Source organism: Eulemur rufifrons, chromosome 6 (assembly GCF_041146395.1).
Source record: "Eulemur rufifrons isolate Redbay chromosome 6, OSU_ERuf_1, whole genome shotgun sequence".
In the NCBI taxonomy this organism is placed as follows: Eukaryota; Metazoa; Chordata; class Mammalia; order Primates; family Lemuridae; genus Eulemur; species Eulemur rufifrons.
This window is the reverse complement of record NC_090988.1, coordinates 67,437,097-67,457,474: the sequence shown is the minus strand read 5'-3', so window position 1 is coordinate 67,457,474 and position 20,378 is coordinate 67,437,097. Positions and strand designations below refer to the sequence as shown.

The window sequence follows — 20,378 nt, the reverse complement described above, 5'->3', positions numbered from 1 at the left end:
GGATTTAAAGGTATCTTTGTAAGGTTAGGTACTTCCAGAAGCAAGCAACTGTGCTGCCTCTAGTGTTGCCATGACCTCCTCCATCCGGGGCTATTTCTGAGCCTAGGGGTGGAACTCTGTTGGCTCACAGGATTGCAGTTTGCCTGTAAAAGTGCCCAGCCTCCCAGGCCTGCTTTTCTAACAGTTTAGAAATTCTGGTTGTTAACCCAGACGTCTACACAGATGGCAGCTGGGTTTGGGCGGAGCGCTAGCAGCGGCGGCCCAGATGCGCCCCTTCCCTCGGCCTGTTAACCTGGGCAAGGCAGGCTGCCCAGCCAGCCGGACTGCTGTCCTGGAGCTGCTTTCCGCACGCTTCTCCCACCTGGGCGTCTGTGCTGGCCCAGGACTCGCACAGCTGCGCGGAGCCGAGGGGTTGCCGCGTGCCTGCCGGCGATGCCCCGCCCACTCCGGTCGTCACGTGTCTCCGCACGTGCGCCCCGTTGCCACAGCATCTGCAGCGGCCGGGCCCATTGTTGGGGGGTGGGGCATGAGCCAATCAACAGCCCCCACGGGCCACCGAGCGCGCCGGATAGTCTCTGGGCTGCGGCTGGAACGGAAGGTGAGGGCGGTCTCTGGCCGGGGGCGTGTGGGACTAGCGTCCCCATGCTTCTTCCCCCGAGTCCTGGTTGCTCCCCGATGTTCTTTTCCCACCCCACTCTTTCCGTGCCCCGATTTCCCTCTGTTCGGAAGGTTCAAATTTGAACAATTTGGTGGAGTTCTCCTGCAGAGTGGTATCTCCCACGCGGACGGCAGGGGACAAAACTTTGTTCCCATTTTACAGCCAATCCTGTAAGAAATAGCCCTGGAGCAGCTTCTTGATCGGTCCAGAGGTGGCGCTCTTAGCCCCAGACAAGATGTTGTTTGAGCCCTGTAAATCTAGGGTTCTTCTAGTTTAAGATCCCTTATAATTAGCACAGGGTTTGCCAGATGTAAGGAACTGGGTGGGTGGTTTATTTCCATCCCGTTTGTGAAATGGAAGGGCTAAAACCGTTGAGGGGACAGAAGGCTTGAATCTGAAGGATTGTGGAATCCTGCACCTCCACTAGCTGTAAGACACTGGGCAAGTCACCTTACCTCTCTGAACCCCAGTCCCTTCATTTGTAAAAATGATTGTAACAAACGAATCACTTAGGTTTTGTGTAAGTTTAAAGGAGATAATACAGGCAAAGCAGATCTCCAGGTGGCTGGCCGTAAGTACTCTGTAAGGTCAGTCAACTGCTTTTACAAATGGTGCAACTGTACTGTTGGGAACTAAAGTACTCACATGCAACCGTTGGCAAATATTTTCACATTCATCTATTTTTTCTTACTCAATTATTCATTTGTTTAATCCGTTAATGCATTCAGCATATATTTGCTGGGCATCTATTATCAGTCACTTCTTGTGTAGGTCCAGCTGTATTTCATAAAATCCAGCCCCAGGGGAGTTCTGACTCTCCTCACAAGAACTGATGGAGTCCGGCCTGGTGGGTGGGAGATCTTGTCTCACTGGCAGTGGGGGTTTGGAAGTTGTTTTCTGCAGCTCTGACTTCTCAGGCTGCAGTCTCTGAACAGAGCAGACCTCTGTCGTATTTGGACAGCACTAAACAAGACAGCTTTCCACTGCCATCTTTGCTTCCCACCGTTTGCCCTTGGGGAGGTGTGTCCCCCTTCTCTTGAAGGCCCCAAGCAGCAAGCTGGAATCTGGTTTCTCTATAGTGGGGCTGTTTCCTAGGACTGCCCTCTGTTGTGGTCTTCTGTGCTGTTTGTTGTACTAGAGTTCCTAGAACAACCCTACACTCTGCTGTTGATGCTCCCAGTATCCCACACTCCACATTTGGAGTGCTGTCCCCTTCTTGCCCCCACTGTGCATCTCAGGGCCTGTCTCCTACTGGACTGGAGTAGCCACACTGCTACTCACACTTGCCTTGGGATCATATACCTTCCCTGAGTCCCTTCTGTTTGTACTGCTCCACCCACCAGCCCCCATGCCCTGCATTCAGGCTGTGTGGCAGGCAGTCTTCTGGATGTCTGAGAGACAAAGGAGCCTAACATATGCACACTCTGTGAATAGACATCACACGTATGTTAAGGGCCATGATGCATGGTGCTGTGGCCACAGCGGGCTCTGCCTTGAGAAGTCAGGGAAGCCTTTACCAGGAGGTGATGTTTGAGTAAGCTTAAAGGACTTACCTTGGTAGTCAATGGGAGAAAGGGAATTCCAGTCAAGGGGAAGAGCATGCATAAAGGCCTGACATTGCATGACGTTCTTAGAGACAATGTGATGTGATGTGAATGGCACAAAAGGAATACAAAGGGCTTTTGGGGGGCTTGAGGGTTCATGAGTAACAGAGGGAGGAAATGAAGCCAGAGAGGTGAACAGGGCCCTATTCATAAGGGCCTTGTAAGCCATACTGTGTAGTTTAGGCTTTGCCCTACAAACGCGGGGAGCCTGTGAAGGGTTTTGTACAGGGTATCACATGGTCAGATTTGTATGTAAGGAAGGTGGGACACATGGCTATAAGGGTTTGGATGGTTTCGTTTGTCCTCTAGTGATTCTGTAAGGCAGGCAAGACAGACACTGTTACCTACTTTTTACACCAGAGAACACTGAGGCCCGAGAGGTTAAGTACCTTGCCAGAGGTCTCAGAGCCAGAAAGCAGAGGACCTAGGACTCACCTGTCCTGGCTCTGAATCTCTTTCTCCAGGATATATTGCCATTGTTGACAGAGTCTTCTAGAAAGCTGCCTGCCGAGGGGCAGTGGGTAGATGCTGACAGGAGCATTATGAAGCAAATGGTCATTGATACAACTGAAGGAGTATAGCACCGGGATTTTGTGGCCTGTGGTGTTCGGTCTCCTGACCTCTATGCCAGTGCATAGACAAGAAGAAGCAGTGGGAAGCTTTGAGCTTCAGGCTCTACATTGGCTTGACAAAATTCGTTCATCACTGTCTCACTCGTTAATTCAGAGTAGCGTCTGCTGCCTGATACTGGCATTTGTCAATGGCTTGTTTCTGGAAGCTCCTGGTCCTTAAGGCTGATCAGCTCTGTAGTCCACAGCCTTAGGGTAAACTCTGGCAGTCAGAGGCAGGCCCTTTCTCTCTGTGCATTTTGTAAAATGAAATAACTTTATTTTTTTAAGAAACAAAGGTCACATGATGTAACAATAAAGAATACTAGCTTGCAGATCAGGCAGACCTGGGTCTTAGTTCTACTGCTGCCATTTAACTAGCTGTGAAGGTTATTTAATATGTATGAGCCTCAATCTCCTTATGTCTAAAATGAGCAAAGTTAAATCCACCTGAAAAGATTATCGTGATGATTAAAATGTGATAATATTTATAGTTTGCCTTGGCATGACTCCTGCACATATGAGTCCTCAATATATGGTGCTTTAATTCCTGCTGTTACCACTACCACCACCACCACTACTGCTACCACCACAGTTAAAGAATATTTGGAAAATAGAGGACAGTAGAAAAAATATTTTATAATGCTACCACTATGATGCAGCTACCCTTATAATTTAGTTAAGTTCCCTTCAAATTCTTTCTCCCCACTTCTTCTAAACATACCAGATTTTATAAAGTATATATTTTATACCCAGGTGGGTTTTTTTCTCTATGATGGGACCTATATTTATTTTTTCTTATTTTTAATAGATTTTTTCCTGATTGTAAGAATTGTATATAAAATTCTGAAAGTATAGAAAAAGGAAAAAAACCATACATTTTGATGTATCTCCTTTCAGTCATTTTTTTCATGTTTTATTGTAGAGTTAAGATCATATTATATATGTAGTTTTGCGTGATTTTTAAGTTCATATGATATTATGAGTATGTTTCTATTATGATAAGCATCATTTTCCAAAGCTGTGTAATAATCCATCTGATGGCTCTATCATAATTTAAATTAAGTATTCCCTATTGTTAGAAACCTAGGTTTTTTTTCGAATTCTTCAATCTAAGCAGCTTCCTGTAACATACCTAGGTAACCAGCCTAATTACAGCCAGGAAGCACATAATGAACTTGTGCTGGGTATGTGGCCCCTGGGTGAGGCCTAGTGGAAACCCTTAGGTAAGTCAGACCCAGAGTCAGCCTTAAAGGATCTCAAAGACTAGAAAATATTTCCTGAGGGCGAAATACACAGGAGCTTCTTTGCCAGACAATCAGAGAGTCAGCATAGGTGTGGTAGCCCTCTTCCTTGTGGAACCTGGGATCTGAGAAGCACAGCTTTGACACAGAAAAAAGCCTAGGAAGCCTTGCTGCCCCTTCTCACCTACCACCGTGCACATTGGCTTTCAATGCTCAGATGCCTTCTGAGCCTGTTACCCTAACTGTCAGGGGCCTGTGCTAAGAATCTTTGGGTGTTACTTCCAAGTGGTTTTCACTGGAATGAGTGAGAAGCATCAATAAAGGAACTTGTGTGAGAATTAGGAGAACCGGAGTGGCTCTCGTCTTAGTTTTGTCTTTAATTTTATTTTTTTAATTGATAAAGTTGTATATATTTATCACATATAACATATTTTGAAATATATATGCACTGTGGAATGGCTAAATCAAACCAATTAACACATTTCACATGGTTGTCATTTTTGTGGTGAGAAACAAAATGTACTCTTAGTATTTTTCAAAAATACAAAATATTGTTATTAATTGTACTCATTGGTGACAACATGAATGAACCTGGAGGACATTATGTTAAGTGAAATAAGCCAGGCACAGAAAGATAAATACCACATCATCTCACTCAGTGAGTAATCACTCATGCACGGATCCAAAAAGTTGGTCTCATGGAAACAGAGAACAAAATGGTGGCTCTAGTCTTAGTTTTGGCACAGGCTTGCTCTGGGACCTGAGGTGATTTATTTCCCTTTCCTATGCCTTAGTCATCTCCTCCTAATGTAGGTGATCTCCAGGGCCCTTCCAGCATTAACTTTACAGAGTACCCGAACCCTTCCTCTTGCCAGGAGCTAACGTGAGCATCTTTCATGCATTCCCTCGCTTAGCAGATGTTAACTGAGCCCCAGGCCTTGTACAATCCATCTGTGCCATACAGATGTGAATGAGACTCCAGCCCTGTTCTCAAGAGGCATGCTGGTCAAGTGAAAGACAGGAAAAATGTTAAAAGGCAACAAGATGGCTGTGACAATGGGGTACATATGACATAATGGCAGGAGTCATTGTGACATATGACAGGGTGCCTGAGTCTGCCTACAAGCAACAGCAAAGTCATCTCAGTAGATGCTTTGAGATTTTACAGGGTAAGTAGAAATGTATTAGGCAGTAGAGGAGAAGGTATTCTGGGTAGAGAAACAAGCGTGTGCAAAGGCTTGGAAGTATGAGAGAATATGATGTGTTCAAAGAACTGCAGATCGTTTGTGTGGCTGGTAGGTGAAAGTTCAGAGAGTGGACAGATGAGGAAAAATCAAGCATTTCTCTGTGGATCAGTCTGTTTCTACTGAATCCTTTGCTCATTTTGTCAGTCCAGATGAAGAGTGATGGTCTTTTTAGTTTGCAAAAACTGTTATATTTATTGCTTATCTTTCCATTTTTAAAGTAACATGCTCATTATAGATAGTGTGAAAAAATACAAAAAGTAGAAAGAAGAAAGGATAAAAAAATTACTCATGGTCTCACTGGCTAAAGGCAGCCTCTTTAATATCTTGGTGTATTTCCATTCAATTTTTTTTCCGCTTTCTCTTTTTATGTAGCTGTGAATGTGTTGTAATTATAGTCTTAACCTTTGTATATGGTGCTCCTTTCTGCTTCCTTCCTAAAATTTGGCAAAAATGAATGTTAGTATCATTAGAAAATAACTGTGATCATAAAATATGCTGGCTGAAATATCTGTACATTTTCTTTCTCTTAATATAACTTATTTTCTTTCTTTTTACAGGTCTCTTGTGGCTCCGAGCACAATTTGGCAGTAATTGGTAAGTAATTTTTATTTGATGACTGTGTTTATTCTGTAATTCATGTGGCAGAATTGGAGAAGACTCTTGGTTAGCGAAAAGCCAGGGTACATATGTGTGCACGTGTGTGTGTGTGTGTGTGTGTGTGTGTGTGTTGGGGAAATGGAAGTTTTTGGTTAACCAAGGGTTTACTAGAAGCGCCTTTTCTGAAAATTTCTATCCATGTCCTTGAGCATCTTTTTAAGGTACCTGAGATGGCCTCTCTGCCTCGGGAAGTGGCACTGGAAGATGTTAAAGAACTCATGGGCTGGGGACATCATGTGTAGAAAGCCAGACATAAAAATGGGGAGTGGACTGGACTGCTTCTGGTTCTTTGAATGAATCCCTTATGCCAAATTCTTCCCTATTTGTTTGGCTCTTTCTTTGGAAATACGGGGCTCTGCTCACTGTCCTCACTGCTTTGTGTTTAGTGGCCTTAGGAACCCCCAGTTTGGCCCAAACCTCTGGTTAATAGAGGCTTCCTCTTAGTTGGCTCTGGCTAATCAAAGTTCAATGTTTTCGTAATTAAACCTACAAGTAGTTCATTCAAGAAGCCTTCTCACTACTTCCACAGGTAGACTCAGTCTCCATCTCACAGTGTATTAAAGAGACCATGGTGTAGGGCCACACTGCCTGAGTTCAATTCAGACTTCCATTTACTAGCAGTGTGAACTTGGACAAGATATTCTATCCCTCTTTGCCTCATATTCTTCATCTTTAAAATGGGGAGGGCAGTAGCGCCTTCTTGATAGGGTTGGTGGAGAGTTAAATGAGTTATATGTAAAGCACATAGAATGATGCTTAGCTACTAGTAAGGGCTTTAGAAATGCTAGTTATTACCTGATATTATTAGTTCAAGTAATTGCCCTCCTCTAGCCTTTAGATTCCCCATCTGTAAAATGGAGGAGTTAAAACAGAAAACCAAGTTTCCTTCTAGCTCTGATATTTTAGAACTCTTATTACAACCCCACCACTGCCTGCCATGTGTCAGTGATTCCTGTTCCTATCTACTCTCTCTTAGCCTCTGACCCTGAACTTCTGAGAGGCAAGGCGTCTCCCTCTGTTTCTCTCTTGTTTCTTGCCTATTCACAGCACCCAGAGCAGTGCCTGGCTCTCAACAGAGACTCACACACTCTTTTTGGAATTGAGCTATACTGGGTCAGCTGCCTGGTAGGGCAGTAGTTTGAAGCACTACTTTGCAAGTCCAAACATGAGGGGTAAAGAGGCAGAACCGAGGACAGCAGAGGAGGGAGGCTGCCAGCCAGCAGAGGTGGTGGGGAGTAAAAGGGGCTGTGGAGTCAGAGAAGGAGCTAGAAAATGCAGCAGCAAACCTGCATGCTTTGCAGTAGTACCAGATACTTTATACCAGAACTGCTTCAGCCTGGGTATAGTTAAGACAAGGTAATCAAAGAGTCAAAGGCAGTGCCTAGGATGTTGCTACTACTGCTGTTGTCACTGGACTGGGAGAGGCTGGCTTCCTCTGGGACCAGTGCAAACAAGAAGATTGCAGGGAATCTAAATTTGTGAAAGCAGTAAATGCAGACAAAGGATGGGGCCAGAGCTAGCAGAGCAGCAGGCTGAGCTGACATAGGCAGCCTGGGGCTGTAGAAAGAGCAGGGACTCTGCAGGCAGACGGCTATGGTTCAAACCGGCACCATCTGTGTGAGCTTCCGTTTTTTCCCTCATCCATGTAACGGGGATTATAATTCCACCTCGCAGGATTGTTGTGATGATTAGGTGAGATAATGTATGTGAAATGCCTGCTGTTCCTTTTGTTTCTCTTTTCTCTTGGTCTGGTGGGGGAAGGGGAGAATTTCTTGTTAGTATAACTGTTCTAGTGAAATATTTCTTTTCTGAGAGAGAGAAATGATGATATTTTGGAAAGATGTGTCGAGTGTTACCCAAGTGAGGAGGCCATCAGAAGTAGTGGGAGAACAGGGTGCCTGGGGCCTGGCTGGAAGTCTGCTGAATGATGGTCCAGAGAGGAAAAGCAGGCCCAGTCACAGGGCTCTAGGCATGTCTACCTGCCTGCCAGCAAGGAGCTAGAGGCTCCCCACCACTGGAGGAATAAGGCCCTTGGTGGGTGCCCTGCAGGATGCACGCTTTGCAACGGGAAGTAACAAGAAGCTGCCTGTTAGCCCTGGCAGGAGGCCAGCAAGAGGGAGACAAGCTGGAGGAGAAGAGTTCCTACCTGCTTAAAGCCGAGTTTCTCCCAGCCAGCTCTCCTCTCCATCTTCCTGCCCTTGCCCATCTTAGGCTGCCTGCAGCCTCGTTCCCTGGGTTCTTACCCCTTCGGTGCCTGGTGCTGTGTCCCACCCTTGATAGGCACAATAGAATTACAGAGTAGACTAGAACAGACTATAAAGAAGCAAAACTTTGCTCAAGGGTCGAAGCAGCCCTGATGTCTACTAATACGTGACAGACAATCAAACTGGAAAGGGAGGTGAAATAGGGAGGGGTGAAAGGACCTGACTGAGAACCCACTGTCTTATGTAATGGACACAACTCCATAAAGTATATTTGTTGTACCTGCTTTATAGAGAAGAAAACTGGGACTCAGAGATTAAACATGTTGAACAGGTTGTCCAGGGCTCAGCAGCAGGAAATGGTAGAGCTGTCCGCCTGACTCCCAAGACTGCTCTTTCCACTCCGTCATATCCTGTGCCCTGATGCAGTATGGATGGTGTGGTTAAGAGAGCTCAGGCACTGGGCTCAGATTGCCTGGATTCAAATGCTGCCTCCTCCACTTACCAGCTGTGTAAGTGGCCTAACTTCTCTGTGTCTTGATTACCTGGGATATCATTTTATTGACCTCATAGTGTGGTTATGCGAAGTCTAAGAACAGTACCTAGCACAAAAGTAAAGGCTCAATAAATGTTAGCTGCTATTGTTATTATATATTAAGACCTCAAGGAAGGAAGCAATTGTAAGATGACTATAAGAAGGCCTGAGGCTCAGGGTGGGAATTTCAGGAGTTAGGGAGGGAAGTGTCTTTCCCACCCTGGATGTCGGGGTCCACGGCAAGATCTCAGCACAGCCACAGAATGGATTTGTAAACTGGAGCCTGTGGTCCCAGTCTGGGGGATCTGGATATCCCAGCAGCCCTGGAAACAGTGCTATCCCAGATTTGTTCCAGGCCAGGATTCTGCTATCCACTGTCCCAGAAAGAGACTCGGGCGCTGTGTGCTCCATCCGGAGGCAAGCCCTCCAGCAGCCACAACTCACTTTCTTCTGGGGAAGGAAATTCTACTGTTACTTCATGTGCTTCCAGGTTTCTTTTTTTCCCTTTTGCAATTTGGTTAGGTCCTTCCTTAGTTTCTCAATTCAGTTTCTCTTGACATGTTTTGTGTTTGCCACCAGGTGCCCCTATGGCTAAACAGGGTGGTGAGTTTCTGCTCTAGATGAAGGAAGAACTGCTGGAGCTGGGCATAGGAGAGAGCTGAGGCCATTGGCCCTGGCTGGCTTGGCCACTCTCTACCTGTGTGTCTTGTTATGATCACTCTGCCTCACTAAGCCTGCTTTCTCATCTGTAAAGTTGACTTCATGATGCCCACCCCTAGAAGTTGTTCTTCCAAGTGGCTGAGATACGTCAAGCACCCATTCAGTACCTGCCTCAGGATAGGTGCTCAGCAGATGCTCACTCACTTGGCTGGTTCACTAGTTTGCTTTCTTCCTTTCCACCCGGGATTTCCCTCCACATTTGTTAAAGCTTGCTGGCTGGCTCCTATTTGTGGGCATAGACTGAGGCCAGCAGAGGTGAGCTGAGGGCATGTGGCCACCACTTGCTCAGAAGATCCCTACCTCCCTGAGCCAGGTTCCCCAGATTCAGCTCTGTGTTTGGGTCCCTCACCTCTGTATCTGGCTGAATTGGCTGCAGCTGTTTTGCTTCCCCCAGGAGCAGCTTATTTTGGCTTAAATGGGCAATTTGTTTGCCTTCTCTCCTGATGTGCAGTTGTTCAGCCTTCCCTTCCCGGGGAGAAAAAAGAGCTGACTGCGTTTCCTGTCTCCCTGCTCCACACAGACCCTTGGAAGGATTTTTTTGGTGGCCTTTTCCTGGAGCACTCAGGCTTGCCAGACAGGCATTATTAAAGGGTTGGATATTGGCAGGCAAGTGTGGTGCTGCCTCCTTCTCCAAGCAAAGCCAGTTCTTTTACTAAATTGGAGCTATAATCTATGCATGGATTTTTTTCATTTCCCTGATGATTTCCAATTGTTGAACCTTTGTACCTTTGTAATATGTATAGCAGAACATCTGACCTTGGCCTGAAACCTATCAAACAATGTCATGGAAGAATTAAATAGAAAGAAAAATTTAATAGAAATAACTCATTTTTGGCACTGGCTGTTCTCTGAGAGGTGATGCCTCCAAACCCCAGGGCCTTGTAGAGAGCTTAGAGGCAGGTACAAACTTTTATATTCCTATGCACAATGTGATAAGCAGAATGTAAATGCTTTGCCTCTATTAGCCCATCTAATCCTCACAGCAAATTGATGAACTGGTACTAGTGTTAACCCCATTTTCTAGAGAAAGGAAGATAAAGCTTAGGATGAGCTGTTTGCCCCACCTAGGTCATATGGCCTGGAGGAATCTTTTACCCAGGCCTCTAACTTCAGAGCTGGGGACTGCTGCCTGACACTGCCTTCCTGACAGTCTGGCCTGCTTTTAAGGCCACCAGATGAGGATATTTCATCTCTTCATTTCAATGTTTAAAATGTTAAACCTCCCTCCCATGCTGTCCCCCATCTGTCAGTTTCCCCCAAACGTTCTACCATATATGCAGCTAATGCCTATTATTAGCTTTTTCTATATCCTTCTAGTTTCTTTTTGCATAAATAAGTGAATGCTAAAGTACGTTTTTACCCCTTTTACATAAATGATAGCGTACTATACATACTTTTCAGTGTCTGATTTTTTGTTTTCCTCAACAGTTTATCTGGGGGAACTTTCCATATCAGTATAAAAGCCATCCTAGTTCTTTTTTTACAGCTATGTAATATTCCAGTGTTTCTAGGTACCATAATTTATTTAATTGGTTCCCTATTCATAGACATTTAGGTCATTTCCAGTCTTTTGTTATTATAAGCAATGCTATGGCAAATAACTTTGTATACATGCTACTTCATTGTGGGAGAGTATAGTTGTAGGGCAAATTCCTATAAGTGAAAGTATCGTATCAAAGAGTAAATGTATTTATAATTTTGCAAGATACTGCAAAATTGGCCTCCAGAGGTATTATACTATTTTTTACTCCCAGCAACAATGTATAAGGGTGCCTATTTCTTGCAGCCTAATAGAGTATGTTAAGTAACTTTTGGATTTTTGCCAATCTGATAGATGAACAACTAGAATAGTTTGTCTTTTTGAGTTGAAGTACTTTATATAGTAAAGTGCACAGATCTTAAGGGTTCAGACTGATGAATTTTTGCATGTGTATATACCTAAGAAAACACCACCCAGAGCAAGATACAGAACATTTCCAGCACCTTAGAAGGCTACCTCATGCCCCATCTCAGTCAATAGTCCACCCCCCAGAGGTACCACTGTTCTGACTTCTATCTCTGAAGATGAGGTTTGCCTGTATTTGAACTTCATATAAATGGTATTGTATAGCATGTACTCTTGTTTGGCTTTGTTTGTTCCACACATTGTGTCTATAAGAATCATCCGTGTGTGTGTAGCAGTAATTTTTTGTATTGCTCAATAATATTCCACTGTATGAATATGCCACAACTTATTTATCTAATTAACTGATGACGAGCATTTTAGGTTGTTTCCAGTTTAGGGTTGTGAATAAAGCTGCTATGTACATTCTTACATGCTTTTTGGTGGACATATGCATTTATTTCTGTTGGGTGCATAACTAAGAGTAGGATTTCTAGGTCATGTATTTAGCATTAGTAGATACTGTGCAAGTTTTCCAATGTAGTTGTACCAATTTACATGCCTACCACCGTATATGAGAGTTCCATTTGTGCCATATCCTTGCCAGGTATTTTCAGCCATACAGATTCCAGCCATTCTGATGAGTGTGCAGTGTGGAATCTCACTCATTTTAATTTGCATTTCATTCATAACTAATGATATGGAGCACCTTTTCATGTGCTTATAGGCCATGTGGGTTGCTTCTTTTGTCAAGTCCGAAGACTTAAGTGTAAAGACTTTAAGACTTTGTCCATTGTTTTAAAGTGGGTTTTGTCTATGTTTTTCTTAATGATTTATAGGCATCCTTTGTATTTTATGGATTCTAGACCTTTGTTGGATATGTGTATTGCAAATATCTTCTCCCAGTCGGTAGCTCACTCTTTTGCTGTCTTAATGGTGTCTTTTGATGAATAGAAGTTCTTAATTTTAATGAAGTCCAGTTTATCCATCTTTCCTTTAATGATTTGAAGTATTTGTGCCCTATTTAAGACATTTTTTTACCTATTCCAAGATCTTGAAAATATTGTCCTGTTTTCTTTGTGAAATTTTATTATTTTGTCTTTTAAATTTAATTTAAATTTTAAATCCATCTCAAATTAGCTTTTATAAAAACATTGCTTCAAAACCATGTATTGACAAGTTCTCCGTTTCCCCGCTGAATTGTAGAGGCACCATTGTTATAAATCACACTGTATATATGTATGAGTGTGCCTTTGAACTCTTTTCTTTTTCATTAGTTTGTTTTTCTGTTTGTATGCTCGTACCACATAATCTTGATTATTGTAGCTATATAAATAACTCTTGATATCTGGTATTATTAAGCCCTCCTACTTTTTTCTTCTTTCAGATTATTGTGGGCTTTCTAATCTCTAATTTTAGTTACTATAAATGAAGGTTGAATATCTTTTTATATGATCAAGAACTATTTATGTTTTTTTCCTTATGAAGGGGTTTTCATACTTTTATTAGTTTTTTATTGTTGCTATAACAAATTACCATAAAATTAGTGTCTTAAAACAGCACATGTATTATCTTAGAGTTTAAGGTCAGAAGTCTAAACTGGGTCTCACTGGGCTAACATCAGGGTGTTGGCAGGCTTCATTCCTTTCTGGATGCTCCAGGGAGAGTCCATTTTTTTTTGCCTTTTCCCGCTTCTAAGGCCACCTGTATTCCTTGACTTGTGGCCCCTTCCATCTTCAAAACCAGCAATGACTCGTTGAGTCTTTCTTCTACTCTCTGACACTGACTCTTCTGTCTCCCTCTTCAACATTTAAGGACCTTTGTGATTACACTAAGCCCACCCAGATAATCCAGCATAATCTCCCTATCTTAATATCAGCTAATTGGCAACCTTAATTTCACCTGCTAACTCAGTTCACCTTTGCCATGGAGCATTTACAGGCTCCAGGAATTAGCACATAGACATCTTTAGGAGGCCATTATTTTTCCTACCACAATATCCTTTGCCTTTGCTATATGGTCTGAATGTTTGTGTACCCCTAAAATTCATATGTTGAAATTTAATCCCCAGTGTGGTAGTATTAAGAGATGGGGCATTCAGGAGGTGATTAGGTCATGAAAGCTTTAGGGTCCTTATAAAAGAGGCCCAAGGGAGGTTGTTCCCTCCTTTTGCCATGTGAGAACACATAGAGGATGCCGTCTATGAGGAATGGGCCCTTACCAGATCCAGATCTGCTGATGCCTTGATCTTGGACTTCCCAGCCTGCAGAATTGTGATCTATACATTTCTACTGTTTCTGAATTTCCCAGTGTAAAGTATTTTGTTATAACAGCCTAAATAGATTAAGACAGCCCTTTTTAACAATTAGTTTGTTGGTCTTTTTGTATTATGATAAATTTCTAGGTACTCTGTACATGTTAGGAAGATTAGACGTTTTTCTGTGGTTTGAATTACAAGTGTATTTTCCCAGCTTTTTGTCTTTTGTCTTTTTACTTGAGATGTTTTTATTTTGTTCTTATTGTTTTTGCCATGAAACTTTTTCTTTTACTGTAAATTAAATTTATCAGTCTTTTCTTTGGCTTTTGGATTTTGAGTCAGAGTCTTCCCCACTCCAGGGTACAAAGGACTTTCATGATATTTTATTCTAGTACAGTCTTGCCTTGCTTAATGATGGGGATACATTCTTAGAAATGTGTTGTTAGGTGATTTTGTCATTGTGCAAACATCGTAGAGGATCCTTTCACAAACCTAGATGGTATAACCTGCTACATACCTAGGCCTACAGACCTGTGCAGTTTGTTACTGCACTGAATACTGTAGGCAGTTGTAACACGAGGGTAAATATTTATATATCTAAATGTATCTAACCATAGAAAAGGTACAGTCAAAATATGATATGAAGGTTTAAAAATGGTACACCTGGGGCACTTACCATGAATGGAGCTTCCAGGACTGAAAGTTGCTCTGGGTGAGTCAATCAGTGTGTGATGAGTGAATGTGAAGGCCTAGGACATTACTGTACACTACTGTAGACTTTATAAAGACTATACACTTAGGCCACACAAAACTTATAAAAAATTTTCCTTCCTTCAATAATAAATTAGCCTTAGCTTACTGTAACATTTCAGTTTATAAACTTTTAAATTAAAAAAAATTTTTAACTTACTGACTCTTTTGTAATAGCACTTAGCTTAAAACACAAACGTTATTCAGCTGTACAAAATATTTTTTTTGTCTTTATCCTATAAGCTTTTTTCTGTTTAAAAAAATTTTTTTTAACTTTTTAAACTTATTTTGTCACAAACTAAGGCACAAACACACACATTAGCCTAGGCCTGCACAGAGTCAGGATCATTAATATCACTGCCTCTACCTCCACATCTTGTCCCGCTGGAAAGTCTTCAGGGGCAGTAACACGCAGGGAACTGTCTTCTCCTATGATAACAATGCCTTTTTCTGGAATACCTCCTGAAGGAACCTGCCTGAGGCTATTTTAGAATTAACTTTTTAAAAAATAAGTAATAGGAATATGCTCTAAAATCAAGATATAAAGTATAATATAGCAAATACATAAACCAGTAACATTGTTATTTATTTATCAAGTATTATGTACTATAATAATTGTATGCGCTACACTTTTATACGACTGGCAGTGCAGTAGGTTTTTTTTTCACCAGCATCACCACAAACAAGTGAGTAGTGTGTCGTGTTATAACATTACTACTGCTACGACTTTACTAGGTGACAGGAATTTTTCAGCTCCATTATAGTGGTATGAGACCACCATTGTACATGTGGTCTGTCATTGACTGGAACATTGTTATGTAGCACACAAACGCACTTTTATGGTTTTGTCTTTTACATCTAAATCTTTGATCCATTTAGAATTTTTCCTGGTATACAATGTCAGATGTGGGTTCAACTTTATTATTTTTCCAGATGGCTGTTCGATTATCTCAAAACTATTTATTGAATCCTTTGGCTGCCTTCCTGGGTCCCATTGCTGCCAGAGCAGTCCTAAAGCAAAAGAGAGGCAGCAACTTAACCAAAATCACACAGCTAGTTGGTGGCAGAGCTGGGAGTAGAACTCAGGACTAGCTCCTGCTGCTCAGACAGGAGCCAGTGTTCTCAAGGAGCTTTCTCAAGCGGTTGCCTAGGCTGTTTGCCAGCAGAGAGGGACAGCAAAGGCAGAGCAGCCTCTTTTAGTTCTCTTGGTTCCCAGTGCCCTCTCCCAGGTCCTGCCTTGCTCTGCTCTGGAATCGATATATTCATCATCAGTACCACACGTGGCCGCTTGGGGCGCCATATTTTTTCTCCACCAGGCCAGAAACATGATAAAACCTCTTGCATTTGAGAGATTTTTCACAGTAAATACAGAGCTGTTTTTATAGAATCATGGTTATCATTCAATCCACATTTCTGCGAAGTCGTATGTTTTCAAGGCCTAGCCTCACATACTAGCATGTATCTTTTTAGCTCCCAATAAAGATGGACTTTTTCACTATTATTTCTAAAGAAACAATGTTTATACCACCCCACAGAAATCATGCTATATGACACCACAAGGTGAGGGTGCCAGGATGTCGAGGAGGCTCCCATACTTGCTAAATTACTCTCTCATGTTGGTCTTTTTAGGCACGAGATTGACCATTATGTTTTAACCCAATGCTGTGGTCCTTTTAGCATTACTTACAGTAGCAGAAACTATAATTGTGACCCACTGCACATGTTTACAAATACTCAAGAGACTTGAGGCCTTGGAAAAGTCAGTCTAACTAAGGTGAACTTGAGGTGAAAAATACTGAGAGTAAGTTAGAGGCAGCCTTCTGAGTGCAAGGGCTGAGTCCTGGTCCCAGCTCTGTCTGCCACTCACTCTCTGTGTGATCCTAGGCAATTATTGTCCCTCTCTGGGCCTTATAATCCCCATGTGGGAAATGTGGGAGTTGGACTAGACAATTTCTAAAGTTTTCTGCACCTCTCAGAGTCTATCCTCATGTCCACAAACTGTGTTGAACATCTTAATAGACTCAAACTGTCTACACTTGCCTTGCATGCAGTAGGTGCGCCACATGTTTGCTAAATACTGAATGAATATTACATACAGTATTTTCCTCATTCTTTCCCTGTGGCTTATTAGTGGCCAATAAGGTGCTATGTAGCATTCTGGATGCTGTGGAGGAATACAGTGAATGGCTGTCCACTGAGGCTCACATTTAGTGGGAAAGAGCTATGGATTAAATCTGCCACATTCTGAATGAATGAATACAGAGCAGACAATGATAAGAATTAGAGAAGCGAATGAAGAAGGAGTGGTTAATTTTGGAAATCCTCATGGAAGAGGTGGCTCCTAAGTTGAAGAAGGTAAAGAGCAGTGTTCTTTGCTGAGGCATCAGCACTAGCAAAGGGAAGGAAGACTCTAAAGTGTGGATCAGGGTTGAGGGGACAGGTGGTCGACCAGCAAGACAGCTTCGGGCCAGATAGGGCCAGGTCTCCAACAGCATGCTGAGGGAATTGACTTGATTGTTTCGACAGTGTAGAGCCACTGAGTTATTTAGGAAGACACTTCAGAAGCTGACAATTGTAGCAGAAGATAAAACCGTTTTATTTAAAGCATATTGCCATTTTACAGAGTAAAAGTGAAGGGACAGTAGTTGAGTACTGAGTGCTGGCACCATTCTGAGCACTTTGCATATATCGTTTAGTTATCACCATGCAAGGTGGAAAGTAGATAAAAATTGTTCTCATTTTCCAGTTGGAAAAATGGAGACTCAAGGAATTGGAGCCCAGAATTCAAACCAACATCCCTTAACTCCAAGGTCTGCACTTCCCCTCATGTGCTGCTTCCTGCAGTTAATTTGCATATCGAGCAGCATAAACTGAGTTTTTAATATGCATATGACTTTGGAAAACAGGAAAAAACAATAGCAGAGCTAGTGTTCCTGATAGTACTTGTCTGGGGGGCAGAGGCCAGTTCCTATTCCTTTGTCTCTCCTCAGAGCATAGCACCTAGGGGACAATCATGTGTGGCATTGGGCAGCTTTGACAATGGCCATGCAGTCAGGTCCACAAGCCTGCTGTGTCCTTCCTTAGACAGAAGCAAGCTTCCCGGGCCTGGGTGGCACCATTGTATATCCCTATAAAACCTAGCCTTACAGTGTTGCCTCACAGCACTTACAGGCCCCAGCCTACGCTGGTGCCTGTCTGGACCACCTGCCCTCTGACTGCTGTTTTTGCTGCTCTTGCCTCTGTGGAATCCTCTGTTCCTCCTGGGTGCACCTAAAGCTGTTAAATGTAGAACGGCTGTGACTATTCATTCAAAAGTGCTCTCTGTCAGCAGTGCTTTAGCAACATTCTGTTTGCCCATTTGGACATTCATGAATTCATTCATTAAGAGGCTGAACCATGTAGTAGAGCACTGGGTCAAAAGACCTGAGTGCTAGACAAACTGCTGTCACCTTGGGCAGGCCACTTTCCTTCTCTGGGCCTCCTTTATGGAATTAATAAGAGAATTGTATGAAATAATCTTTGAGGCCTCTTCCAGCTCTCACACTTTCTGAGACTGTGTTTTGTTCATCCATAAATTCACACCTTTACCCTAACATGGGGAAGGGAATGCTCCTCAGATGAGATGGTGTTTGGGGTGGGTCTTAAAGGATGAGTAGGAGGAAGAGAAAGGCATTCCAAGGAGTAGGATCAACATGAACAAAAGCATGGAGAAGGCATGGCAAACTGGGGGAAATGAGGGCATGGGGAGGGCGGAAGAACATGGGAGACAGGCTGTAGGGATGTCTGTGGCCAGGTCATAGGGGCCATTAATGTCAGGCTAAGGAGCTGGAACTTCATCCTATGAAGTTATGGTGCAGGAATGGTTTTAAAGCAGAGAAATGACTTGATTTGATCTATTTTTAGAAGCTAGTGGCTATTCAACAGAGGAATCTGGAAGGAATGGCAGTGGGTAAATCTTGTGGCTTTATAAGATATTAAAATTTGGTAAGTTTGTGTTTTCAACTAAGATGAGAAAGATGCTGCTGATCTTCTGGCCCTCAGCACACTGGATGTCATGATTTACAGTCTGATTGTGGCTCCAGAATCCCAACAGTGGCTGGGTGTGGTGGCTCATGCCTACAATCCTAGCACTCTGGGAGGCCACTGTGGGAGGATCGCTTGAGCTCAGGAGTTCAAGACCAGAATCCCAACAGACTCCTTGTCCTATTGTGCCCCATCCTAGTTGCAACTCCAGGCCCAGCCCAAGGCCAGTCCCTCCCTTTTCCTACAGCAGGCAAGGCAAGTGGCTGACTTGGTCAGGAAGCTCCATGGTGTAGCCCTAGTGTGGCACACATGCATATGTTGGTATCCCCTTATGTGTGCTCACTGCTTCACAGTGTATAAGACACTTCAACTCATCATCTCCGTTCAGTCTCACAATAACTCTGAAGTTCTCCAGGAAAGTACAATCTCCAGGATTGTACAACAATTTGTCCCTGTTGTACAAATGAGTAAACAGAATCTCAGAAGGGTTGCATGATTTGCCCCAAGCAGCATAACGTAGTAGAAGGGACATGAGGCCTTGGAGTTAGGAATCATGGGTTCCATTTCCAGCTGTGTTGCTTAATATCTGTGTGACCATGGGAAGATCGCCATCCTCTCTCAACTGGGGGTTTCTCATCTCTAAAGACTGAGACAATAATACTTTCTGTAAGTGGTTGTCATTGGAGCAAATTGTGTGGTTTATGGAAAAGCTCTTGGCACAGAGTAGGTGCTCAGAATGTCTGTTTCTGTTTCTTCTGACTCACTTCAGTGCTCTTTCTGGTGTTTCACCTTGCTTCCCATATGGCCCTTTTTGTCATCTCTCTTGCTCCTCTATTCTTAAGTCAATGCCACAGACATATGTTAATGCATATATTCTTCCTGTGCACACAGTACAAAGGTAGGCCCTGGGAATACAGCGAGAGGACATAGTAAATGGCCCCTGCCCTCACTTTGCTTATTGCCTGATTATTGTGTGTGTTGGGGTGGGGAGGGTCTAGTCTTCACTCTTGAAATAGAGCCATGGTGGTCTGACTGTCAGGTGTAGTCCTGATGATCTCTTCCTCCTCAGAGAGCTTACTGTATGTCAAGTGCCAGGCTAAGCTCTTACACACATTCTTACATATGCTATGTACATATGTATATAACATATAATTACACATACTATAACATGAAATCCTGTTTTACAGATGAAACAAATGAGGCTCAGAAAAGTTAAACATCTTGTCTTAAGATCTTATAACTAACATTTGCTGGGACCAGGATTTGAACCAGGTTATCTGATTCTGGAGCATACACTTTTTAAGTTAGATTACTTTTTGTTTATTATAAAATAGTATATGTCAGCGGTCCCCAACCTTTTTGGCACCAGAGACCAGTTTCATGGAAGACAATTTTTCCACAGACCAGGGATGGGGGATGATTCAAACACATTACGTTTATTGTGCACTTTATTTCTATTATTATTACATTGTCATTTAACACTCACTGATAGGGTTTTGAGATCAAGCAGTCGATTTATTATAATCTGTGTGCAGTCAAACCTATCTCCTAATGATAATCTGTATTTGCAGCCACTCCCTAGTGCTAGCATCACCACCTCAGCTCCACCTTGGATCATCAGACATTAGATTATCATAAAGAGTGTGCAGCCTACGTCCCTCACATGCACAGTTTACAGTAGGGTTTGCGCTCCTATGAGACTCTCACGCTGCCGCTGATCTGACAGGAGGCGGAGCTCAGGTGGTGATTCGAGGGATGGGGAGTGGCTGTAAATACAGATGAAGCTTCAAACACTCCCCCGCCACTCACCTCCTACTGTGTGGCCCAGTTCCTAACAGGCCACAGACTGGTACCAGGGGCCTGCAGGTATATGTACATAGTTAAAGAGTAAAAAAACAAATACTAAAAGGCTTAATAATGGCAGTTTCTGCCTCACCTTTTCCCGTTCTCTGGTCCCATTCCCAGAGCCAGCCATTTTGAATTATTTTTAGA

At 43.0% G+C, this 20,378-nt stretch overlaps 1 protein-coding gene across 2 annotated transcripts in view; it reads left to right on the top strand.

Annotated features, from left to right (window-relative positions):
• SERGEF (secretion regulating guanine nucleotide exchange factor) overlaps positions 1–20,378 on the top strand; it is a 228,660-nt gene that overhangs the window by 137,109 nt on the left and 71,173 nt on the right. For both annotated transcript variants that reach the window (XM_069469668.1, XM_069469667.1), the window contains one exon: positions 5,919–5,955. In XM_069469668.1, the coding sequence (XP_069325769.1) occupies positions 5,919–5,955 (37 nt within the window). The remainder of the gene's footprint in view (positions 1–5,918; positions 5,956–20,378) is intronic.